The following is a 12,032-nucleotide window of genomic DNA, read 5'->3' on the forward strand; positions in this document are numbered from 1 at the left end:
GAATTTCTAGCTTATTTCAAAAAGTAGAGAAATAATTGCTTAATACTGTACAGTTTTGAGTCTGACCTTTTGAACCTAGATCTGGCTTCTGAAAAATAACATTTTCTACCTCAGATATCAGTCTTTCCTTTTACCACACCCACACAACTGTTGCATGGCCCCCACTGCCTTCATGGCTGAGTGAGAATGTTAATGCTTTTACGTCCTTTCTTTCACCAACCGCCATCAACTGCAGGTATAGCTACTTTCCAGCCTTGCTACCTCTTTGGATAGAGACCTCCAGCTGCAACTTGTTGTTTATATATGCTGCAGGTTTCTTCAGACCGCCTCACATAGTGAAAAAAGAAAGAACATAACAAAACTTACTCTTGCACTTAATAGTCTGTTTCTGCAAGCAGAAGCTCCATACTGAAGGAACTTTCGTCCAGATAGGGCTGTTATAGAGAAGCATACTGTTTACTATAACATGCAAATAATTCTGGATGAATGCTCGATATTGATTCCTGTTTTCACACTCCTAACTTAATGTTCACGTTTTCCACAATTTTTCATTATTTGTCTCATCACTTTTGCCCATTTTTCAGTTCTTACTCAGGCAAGAATCTGCTGGAATAAGATCTACATAGTTAGTTATGGTTCATATAGTTTAATAATTGTATGAATTCCCTTTTCCACAGTGCAAATACTTCTGCTTTCTGGTACAGCAAAAAAATGATTGCATCATTTAGTATTTTAATTATGGATAAAATCTAAGATAACTGCTGTGTCCTTTAAAAATTGCAGGGTTTATACAATGGACAAAGCTGTAAGCAGTTCTGTATTTCTTTATTTTTGTGTTTCTTTCTAAGCAAACTAAATGCAACTTTCAATCAATTTGGTTCAGCCAAGCTTTATAGTGAGAATGAATAAAAAGGAAATCAGTCTCGGGAGGGAGGGAGAAGGAGAAACATGCATTTGCTAATGGCATGGTGAAAACTTTGCTTCCATATTCATTCTAAATAAACATGAAAAATGTTTGGCATATGATTGTAGGAAGCACACCCACAGCACATGCTCTTTATCATAGTAATCCTACAGAAACATGTTGCCAATTGCAAACAATTCACAGCATGCACAACCAGGTTTGACATTGCCAAGATATTCTTAAGTTGAATGAATGTGTGATTTTGCTTATTTAATAGCATGTTTGCCTCCTTGTGCCTCTTTAAGAGCCAGTGTGAGCCCAGAAGAATTTTTTGATACCGAGTTGATGTTTTGTTTCTACTTTCAGGTTTTATAACAATAGTTGCTTGTAATAGTCCAAGAAGCTTTCTTCCTGCTTCCATTGCTTGCTTGCTGATTTATAACATCTTCTTGAGCAACCTAAACAGTATAAATATATATGTAAACTGCATATTTAGATTTCTGCTGTCATGCTTGCTTTTAATGGCTTTAAAATAGATTTGAGGACAGTGTCTATTTTAAACTGGTACTTAAAAGTTTGCCTTATTTATGAATATTACAATCCTTCTTTCTAGGCTCTTAAGGATGATGATGCTGAGACTGGGCTGACTGATGGGGAAGAGAAGGAAGAACCCAAAGAAGTGGAGAAACTAGGGAAAATACAATATTCTTTGGATTATGACTTCCAGAACAATCAGGTTTGAAATAATCAACCTGTAACATTTAATTTCTGTGTGTGCAAGGGGAGAATGAAGTAATACATTTAGTTACAGTAGATATTTCTGAAATCCTTACTTCTTGCATGGAATAAAGGGAGAAAGCAAGACTGAAGATCCATGACAGAGGTACTACTAAATTGGTGTTAAATGTACTCGGAGTTTCTATTACACCTTTAATCAAAATTGAAGACACAGTTTTATCTAATGGTTAATAACATATTAAGGTGTCACCAATCAACGTCAACCCACATTATATTATGGAGTCTGCATGCAGACAGTAAAAGATAGCTTCAGCCTTCAGGTATTTAAAATGTAAGCAAACAAAAGATGGGAGGAAAAAAAGAGGGACATAAAAGTAAGTTGATTGATTGTGGGTCTTTTCACAAGTCGATAAGATTGCCAGGAGTAGCTTTCTCTCACTTCATGAAGTGTGCACTTTGCCTTATTAACTAGCTGCATCAGGTTCTGTTGCTCTCCATGAAAGTACACCTACTAGCCAAGAAAATTTTAGTTCAGAGCAAAAGTTCACATAAAAAGGTCTGTCCCTAAAAAAACAGGAAAGTTGGACAAGAAGAATCTCTCCAGTCAAGGACTAATACTCCTTCAGTACCCTACCCTGAAGCTGGTAAGACCAAACTCTGGCATACTTACCCAAGTTTTCAGTAGGAATAGACACCATAATGTGATGTAGACCTAGAATCAACCTGCGTAACAGGTCTGGCTACATCCTGAACTAGCTCATATTTAATTCCGCTCCCTGGCCTCTTGCTGTGGTTGGGATCACTTTTGTCAATTGTACCAACACACAGCCCCACATTAAAACTCACTGTGCTTAACTTTGGACTGAACTACACCAACACATCTGACTTCTTCACTTCTACTGCATGTCTTCCAGTGAACTTGAGAATACATATCCTGCATTTAATTTTTTGACAACTCCAGTCAAAACTACATCATTCTTCTCTATTTAGGGAGAGAAATGACTACTGAACTTAAATCCCTGTTATTTCCTAGTCTTTGTCTGAACTGACTTCCACATGTACTTGTGATTTATTTCCACATTCAGATTCTTTATTTGATGCTGTTTATGAAATGCAGTACACTTACTTGTTGCAAGACAAAGAAAACAAGAGAAATTAAGAAAAATTTGTGTCAGTAACAGGTTATTTAGACACAGCTATGACCTGGCATAATACATAGTATTCCCTGTCTTTTCAACTGTCTTCTGGTAGTTGTGCTTGTTTTTCAATGCAAGAGCCAAAAAGAATTCTGAAGCATTTCAAGAAGCTGCGGTTAAAGGAGGTTTTCCTTGACTCCCAGAGCAAATTCCCTGGCCCTGTCATGAGTCACGCTGATCCCCCTTGAAATCAGTATGAAATCAGTATGAAGCATTAGAACCTTCAGAAGCAGAAGATCTAAAGAGGAGGAAGGAAAAGCTGCAAATGTGTTCTGACAAATGGATTTCAGTTTCCTTAAAATATGAAAACTAACTTTCTGTGTGAATTATATTAAAGGAAATGTTGATTTTGTGAACTATAATTTACAAAGGGAAATAGGATGGGAAGGCAACAAATCTGTAAAAGTGTGTAGTATTTAATTAAGGTAATACATTATTCGAGTTGTGGATTCCTATTTTATTTTGCTGCTCTAAACTATGTTGCAGCTTGGAATTTGTCAGAGGATAGATGATATAAAAGGGTAGAAGAGGGGATTCAGTTAGATTAGTATAGCGCAGTGGCATGAAACTACAGACCAAAAATCTGGCTAATATATTGCACAGGGTTAAGAATGGAGACAAGATGACCGATGTACTCTCCAGAGCACAATGCCTCAGTTTTAGAGAGAGAAATTTAAAAAGAAATTGAATTGCTTTTCCACTCTGTTACCTAAAAGTCGTATACTTGTTTTTCACTCTTCGATGTGAAAGACTTGATGTAGATCCTGAGCCTATCCATGTATTTATGAACAGTTATGCATCTAGAATAAGAATGAGACAGGAAAGGAGAAGTGTTTCTTACAGCTAAAGGAAAATGTTTCATGGAGCTCAAGAGTCCTATAGGTGGGAAAGCATGCAGGCCATACTGTGAATTTAAAACTGGTAAAAATAAGTCCAACTTTGAGGAATCTCTCAGAAGCATCTTTCCTAGATTGACTATATTGTTCTGTATTCCAGTTGTTAGAGCTTCTGTTTCCAGTTTTAAACAATTAATCCATGAGAGAAGCAAATATATTGCAGCTGAAGCACTGATTTAGAAGACAATATTCTCAGTTTTCATTCCCAGTTCTTAATATCTTGTCTCCAGATTGACCTTAAAGAGTCACTTTAATGTTTACCTTAGTTCTGTGTCTATGAAACAAGGTTAAAAGTATTTTTCTTTCTCTCAATGCCATTATGCTGGTGAGGCCTAATACAGGCTGGGTTGTCTATATAACGTAACATAACATAACATAACATAACATAACATAACATAACATAACATAACATAACATAACATAAGCCTTCATTTACAACACTTAAAAAATGGCCAAGGCATTTACAAGTTTCAAATGTGCTTCAGTCTTATTTTTAAAAGTGTGTAAGAGATTTAAGAAACTAATTTTTCTGTTTTGCAGTGCGATTACGAATTGTTATTAGGATTTAGCTACCAAAGATTAGCTTTCATGGGGTATTTTTTGAAAATGCTGTCCTTAGTTTACTACCTAAACCCATTTGTATACACAGCAAGAGAAGTTAAATATAAGGAAGACTGCAAGATCCATTTGTTTTCAACAAAGCTCTGCCTGAGGCTTGGCATTTGATATATTACCTTTTTGTGTTTGGTTGGGGGGGGGAGGTTACATGTTGGGGATTTAGAATACAAATTTTGTAGTCAAAATTAGACATTCTTGATTGTTTAATAATGTGATTTCTATTCATGGTGCCCAGCATAGAAAAATAATGCACAAGAGGAAAGCAACTGAAAGTTGTTTGATTGCAGTCTGTAAAAAAATGAAGTCTGTATTTAGCTGTAATCAGCTGCCCTTTGAAAACCTCTTTTCTGCTTAAAAACAGCCTTTGTACAGTCTGCATCTGCCATAATTGGTTTTCTAAATTCTATAGTGTCGCTTCATTTGCCTTCCTTGAAGGGGGGGGGAATAGTTTTTCATAGACCAGAAATAGAGTCTGCGTGTCTATTTCTCTGTTACAGTTTTTTATAAATATCTATTTGAAATTTCATTCTGCTGTTTTTCTCTTTTTTCAGCTTCTGGTTGGGATTATTCAAGCAGCTGAGCTGCCTGCATTAGATATGGGTGGTACATCTGATCCCTATGTGAAAGTTTTCCTGCTGCCTGATAAGAAGAAGAAATATGAGACAAAAGTCCACAGAAAGACCCTTAACCCTGTTTTCAATGAGCAATTTACATTCAAGGTATGTTTTTAAAAATTATTGAAACTTTTTTATTTAACCACTATGTATCTCATGCTTGGCTACAAAGTTAGACATCTTAGTTAATTGGTAACTGCAGCATAGTGATTTTTCATGTTGTAGGAACCTTTGATATTCAATCATATGATGAAAATGGTATAACATAGGGTCAGATCTCAGTAGGTGTAAAAGGCACAGTTTGATTTTAGGTGCTTCAGTTATCCTGATGTATGACAATCTGATCCATATTTTATGGCAGGATAAAATTTACAAGAAAGTCAGGAAACAGTGACACTTTGACAAATGTCAGGTAGATTTCACTAGACCAGCATTTTCTTTAAATATCTTTGTAGTCTGATTTATGAATTTCAGTATACCATTTCTTTTCCCCTCAGAAAAAAATTAAAACTCAAGGCAGGTAAATGGATGAAGGACAACATGGCAGATTAATCTTGCTAGACTTTGTCATAGCAATTCTTTGCCATGCTACTTTACATATGAAAAGAAATCATGTCTCAAGTTTAATAACATGAATTATATAAATGTAGCTATGCCTTACGTTGCAATATTTAAGTCATTCCAATAGCGTCTATCAAAGGTGTTTTTCTAAAACTGTAGCCGTACATAAACCCCAGTTAAATACAATAAAGGAATACTATACAGCATGTCTCATAGTGCTTCTCCTAATATACATTCCTCTGCTGTTACTTTAGGCCTTTCTCTCTATGCCCAATCTTATAACGACAGCTACAGATTGAAAACAGGAACAGTGAAAGACTCAGGCTATGTAATCATTCAATGAGAAAGATATCCCTGGAGGCCAGAACTACTACTGCATATATAAGCTTATTTTTTCCCTTGAAGATGTTCATAAAAATAATCTTTTGTGGGGAGTTATTTTCTTTCTTGAGCTTTCCTAAGAGAGTATTTAAAAGAAAACAGAGTTAGAAATTACAGATTCCTGTGCAGCTCACAAAAGAAAAGAACGAACCAATAATGCTGTCATCTACGATGAAGGCACAAATTATAAATCAGGTCATCCACTCCTGGGCTATAATGTCCGCTTGTTTTAAGTCACATCTTTAATATCCAAATTTTATGCTCCAGAAGAAAGTTTGCTTTCCATGCAAGACCTGACAGAGTGTTTAGGTGCATCCCAATATGGTACTGATCATCCCCTGCATACCATGGTCTGTAGTCAAAAGAAGACCAATGGAGCATGCCAAGTACTATCATTTTTCTACGGACTACAGTAAAAAAGACAAGTGCTGCAACTGTAATAAATAACTTCCATGGGAACTACTGACAAAATCTCATTTACTTGGGCAGAGCCTTATTTCTGTGACCCGCTTCAGGTCATGCAGAGCTTCTGTAGTCATCCTTCCCATTTCTCTCTTTGGCAGAGCTGCCCACCAGGCAGCCCAGGCCCATTTTGTTACCTTCTCCCAGGGCACAGCTGTGAGCTGCCTGCCTTCCTCCCAAAGCAGGGCTAATGGGGATGAGATGGGTTGTGTTTCTGCTGTGTTGCATCTTGAGCCCAGGACCTCATTCCTTCTCTTCTTTGAGAGGTTCCCTGTGTTAGTCCCCTTTTCAGTTCTGTTTCCCAGACATCCATGGTGCCATTCCAGGGTGCAGGTGTTTGTCAGGCTCCAGCTGTCTGAATTGTATACCCGCACTGTGCTGCCAAAAGGAAACTGAGAAATCCCAGCTGGACTACACCAGTCTGGCAGAGAGAGGTGTTCCTCCCCAGGCCCAAAGTGGGAAGAGGGTTCATGTCTGGAAGAGTGACATGTCTGTGCCAGTAAAACACTCCTATACATGTCCTCCTACCAAGGTCTCACCTGCATTAAGTCAAGAGGCTGAGCTTTTCTGAGCAGAGCAGAAAGCAGGGAGAGGGAGCGATTCTTCACTAGAGCCAAGGACATCCTTGGTTGTCCTGAGCAAAGCTGTAGGCTGAGGCTGCTTTAGAGGTAATGAATGGAGGAAGCACTGCTGCTAGATCTTCTTTAAAAAGGAAAGTGGCTAAAATAAGCTTTACTGAGGTCAAGTTAATGATAAAAAAAAAGTAAATAATGGTAAATGTAGTCTTTTCATGCATTCCAAATGACCCTGGTCCATGAAGTGGTATTGTAAACTGATGGAGAAAGAAACTTTAGAACATTTCTCTTCTCCTGTTTTCGAGGCTGTGTAAAAATAATAGTGAATTTATTTAGGATTTTGCTTTCCACATACATTTGCCTTCTATAGGTTTTTAGAAGCTACAAATAATTTACAGAATCAAAATACATTTTGCTATAGTATTTATTACAATACACAACCCTGTACACACTAAAACTATTGTACTCGGTAATGGAAGCTGGATCTGGCTCTCAACTTGAAAAGCTTCTTTGAAACATTATATAACATGTTATGATAAAGGGAAACTACTCATGTTATTAGTAAGTTATTTTAAAAAGCAAGTGGAAGCCAAAGAGTAACAAAAGACAACACTCCTAGGGTTTAAACAGACTGGAACATACAGCAGTTAACAAGGCCAATGATAATGCCACACTTTCATTTTTCTTTATATAGACAATCAATAGAGAAATGTTTACTGAAGCCCGTGGAAACCATTTATACTTGCAGAATAAATTCAAATTGACCAGGTGTTCAGTGCAAATCCAAACAATTCCTAAATCAGTCCTCTCCAGACAGCCACTCAAGTGTAGCTTACCTGAACTGCACATCTTCATCTGAATATTAAAAATGTGACTCATAAGCATCCTAACGCACAGCATCTGTCCGAAACACATCAGAACAGCTGGAGAATTAGTCAGAACTTGGCCCTCTGCCACCACAATTTCTAGCTGTACACTATGACTTAAAAGCACCTTAGTGTCTGCAGTGTGAAAGGTGTCATAATGAAAAATATGCCTTGGTAAGTACTAGGTAGTGGTACTGTAAGAGAACTATTTAGTGTCTAATTACTTTGTCAGATACAGTAAGCCAGTTCTGTTTTTTTCATCAGTCTGGGAGCTACACATTTCTGAGTGATGACAGTTGATTTATTGAGGAAAAGACACCATTGTGTGAAAAGTTCATGTGTCTTCAGTGCAAATAATTGGGCTTCCTCTTTCAGTTTCATCACCCACAAAATGATTTGAAGTAGAATGAGAAAAAACCGGGGAGTGATGAGTGAGCTGCCACATTGTTCTATTGGGTGCCAGAGCCTGGTCTCAAAAAATACTGCGTCTGGTGACTCTGAAACAAATACACCTCATAATTTTCTCTGCAGTTCAATTTACCTGAGATGACAGCTGATAAACCAAAGAAAAAGATTTGCATTGTAGTGGACTGATCTTTATTGTCTCAGGTACGAAGTTTGTCATTTTCTCTTCTTTGCAGGTGCCATACTCCGAGCTGGGTGGAAAAACTTTAGTGATGGCAGTTTATGACTTCGATCGTTTCTCCAAACATGATATCATTGGGGAATATAAGGTTGCGATGAACACAGTGGACTTCGGTCACGTCACTGAGGAGTGGAGGGACTTGCAAAGTGCAGAGAAGGAAGAGGTAAGAAAAATCAGACTTTTTTTTCCCCCAGGACACTTTTATCCTCAGCTAGCAAAACAGTCAAACTAGCAACCTTTTTTTCGCCGAGACAGCTCCCATCTGTTATCAGCATTTCTCAGACTTACTTCGCCTGATAAATTTTTGATAAACATCTTTTCCAATACTCATTGAATGGTACATTCTCCTTTGTTAATCCTATTTTCAAACTTTTTGATACTTTATGCAACATATTAAGAAAGTTTTCATGAGTTTGACTTTTTGTTGAATTGATGCAGTTTGGGTACATAGAATTTGCATTTGAATTGTAAGAGCAGTGTGCATTTCGGCTTCTTTGTAGCCCTAATCATTCTCAGTGTTTACATCTCAAGGCATCTTATTGTGCATGAAGATAATGGTAGGCTTTCATCTAAATATCTTACAGTTTTATTGAGCCGCTGTGCAATAATATCCATTGATTAGAATCATGCATTTGACAAAGACCTTGAAACGACATCACACTCAAATATTAATCACCTTTTTTGTTTTCCTTTCTGTGCCAACACCCTGTGGGTTCATTATTTAGTAGGCATAGTGCTACATGTACACAAAACAGTTCTTGGAAATACTTCATCACTATATTGTGCATTCTGTGAGGTTGTTCATACAGGCACATCCACCTTTTTGCTTATTATAAGACCATTTTGTACTCAGTTTTACATTTTTTTTCCTTTTGATTGCTAGATAATATCTGGCCACTCATAATAGTCAGAGTGCACAGCGTGCTTCAATTCTCTGGTGGGAGAAGAAGGAATCTGAGTCTGAATTCCTCGTTGTCTAATTTAGCTAATAAGCTGCTTTGGATTCGAACTTTAGTTTCTGTAATTAAAGGAACAATCTCTGGATGAAATCTTTCCTTAATTCGAGTGACGAAAACCTGAATATTGGATTTAAACTACAAGTTGTGAAAAATTCAGCAAATGCTGAGCTATGCAGCTTTCTCAGATTTTCAAACACGGTAGATTTCAGTCTTGCCTTTTTGAGAGTTTGCTTTTAAAGACTGTATTTCAGATACTTTTCTTCTACTGATTATTGATTTGAAAGCCACTGCTACATTGAGACTATTCCGCATGGCATTGTTTCATAGTGACAGCATTTGCAGGGCTCTCTTATTGCATATGACATTGGTAGCCATGCTATATTTTTCTTCCACTATTAGAGCTAAATAGAAAAATGCAAAGAAGAGAAAAAGGAAGTTTGCAGTTCAAGGGCCCTGTTCCTTTAAAGCCGCAGCATACTGGAAAGCTAGAAAGGTGAAATCAGAGTGTATTAAGCCTTCCAAACTTTATTAAGTATCAAACTGGACTTTTATTGCACTATTGTGTGCAATATCAAAGTATTTCATGTTTTTCTGTTGTAAAACACATAACAGAAGCCAAATACTACACAAAAAGGAATTGTACCTTCACCTTTTTAGTGTAACATTAAACTTTTATAACATAAACAGTGATATCCCCATATGCAGGTGACAGATAACATGGCATAGATTAGTGTAGGGTTTCATCTGTCTTGTAGCATAGAACATTGCCTCCTGAGTTTTCTAGCTCATGTCCATAGTGAGACCTGACTCAGTCCCTTGGTTGCTTCATAAAGTTCATATCGTGCTAATACAAAATGATGTTAAAGTTGCTTGAAATATAGTATGAGCTACTGCCAAAAATGCATTCTGACTTGGAAAGAACTTTTTATTAAAATAAAAGAAGGTAATTAAAAGAAATAATTCTTAAAGTATTTGGATATTAGAAGAGTATTACAAGAACTTTGAATAGTTTGCAGTAGGGACAAAACCTAGGTTGTACCTTATTCGTGCTTTCAGAGCCCAAATGAACTGACAGATGTGTATTTTTACATGTGTTTGTCATTTGTCTGTGCAAATATATTTGCATGAGAGTCATGTTAACTAGAAGAAACTAGCTTTCCTTAGTTCCTGTGTGAGCCTCTGCCCTCACCTTTCTTCAAATTTAAGGCACTATAGATACAGAATAAAACATTGTCATTTTTGTAAAGTTTTTTGATGTTGCTACTGATGTGTGGCTTTTTTATTTATAAGAAGCTAGGCAATATCATCCTATGAAAACACCCTGAAAAACTGTGCTTGCACCAACCCCTAAATATTTTTTTATAATACAGGAGCTCTCTATGCTTATAAGCATCCAAAGTATCCAATAAATATGGAAAAATATCATAACTTAGGTTAGTTGGAGACTTTGTTAGACTTCGTTTTCTATATATTAGTGGTAGCTTTCCTACAACAGCTCCTGACCTTCCTGTACAAATAAAAATTGACCCCAGAGAAACCAGTTTGGAAAAGAAATCTCTGCGAAGAACCAAGAGAGTTATATCTGTCAGTGGTTTGGGAGCTGTGTTTCCCAGGCAATGTCATTCATATTTACATATTTGACTACTGCCAATACCTCACCATCACAGAATCACAGAATCACTATGGTTGGAAAAGACCTGTAAGATCATCTTCGATATTCCAGCCTCTGCTCAGCACCAAAGATGCCATACAAATTCTAGTAGATTTTATGAGATAATAGGTAGGGGACAAAGAGAGGTGGGAGAGGTCCTATCTCCATAAACCTGTTATCAGCTGATACAGCAGACATTGCAGAAATCACAGCAGATACAGCTGCAACCAAGCAGTACCCTGGCTTCAGAATTAGGGAATACAGTACTGCACATACAAAGGCTAACATGGTTTACCTATGCCAGACGTGTAGCAACAGACACATGCTTGTCTCTTGGTAGTGATCGTGAACTTGAAATAGTGGTCTGGCTTATTAATGGTAAGAAAACATGATCAAAAACAAATTAAAACCTAAGTAACTGGATTTCATTCAAAAATGTATGACAAATGTAATTATATTACTACCAAAAAATCTTTTGTAGACTATTCTACATGTTATACTTGTGTAATGAATTTGTCCTTGAAAAGCACGTTTGTATGTGGTCTGCAATATTTGAAGTATGACATGTTTTATTTCCTTTTTTGCCCTTACAGCACTTAGATCAGTTTGTCAGTTCTTAACAACCTAACACTAACTAGAATTCTAAATATGTTTGCAATTAACTATCAGATGCCAAACTATCCTTAATGTTTTAATTATGACCCCTAAACAAGATGTATACCAAAGCACATCAGTGGCAGTTGTCACCAGTCACTTTGAAAGAACCATCTGGGTGGCATCAGTCAAAATAAGTATAAAAATCTTATTTTTATTTCACTTTATGTCGAATTCAGTTGGTGCACGTCACAGAATATACAATTTAATTAACACTGCAATTATAGAGGGCAAAATCATTTTATGAGCAGTTACTCTTCCTTTTGCTTCTAAAGCTCCACTGTACTTTCCACCCTTTTTTCTGAATGGGC

General features: G+C 36.8%; 1 protein-coding gene across 2 annotated transcripts in view; it reads left to right on the plus strand.

Moving 5' to 3' along the window:
* The window catches only part of SYT1 (synaptotagmin 1), a 129,514-nt gene that overhangs the window by 46,713 nt on the left and 70,769 nt on the right, over nucleotides 1–12,032 (plus strand). Inside the window, exons 3-5 of one of the 2 annotated variants that reach the window (XM_059816778.1) lie at nucleotides 1,518–1,640; nucleotides 4,904–5,071; nucleotides 8,453–8,620. In XM_059816778.1, coding sequence (XP_059672761.1) covers nucleotides 1,518–1,640; nucleotides 4,904–5,071; nucleotides 8,453–8,620 — 459 coding nt within the window. The remainder of the gene's footprint in view (nucleotides 1–1,517; nucleotides 1,641–4,903; nucleotides 5,072–8,452; nucleotides 8,621–12,032) is intronic. The other variant, XM_059816779.1, reaches the window with a different exon arrangement.

The sequence above is a fragment of the Gavia stellata genome, chromosome 4, assembly GCF_030936135.1.
Source record: "Gavia stellata isolate bGavSte3 chromosome 4, bGavSte3.hap2, whole genome shotgun sequence".
NCBI lineage: Eukaryota > Metazoa > Chordata > Aves > Gaviiformes > Gaviidae > Gavia > Gavia stellata.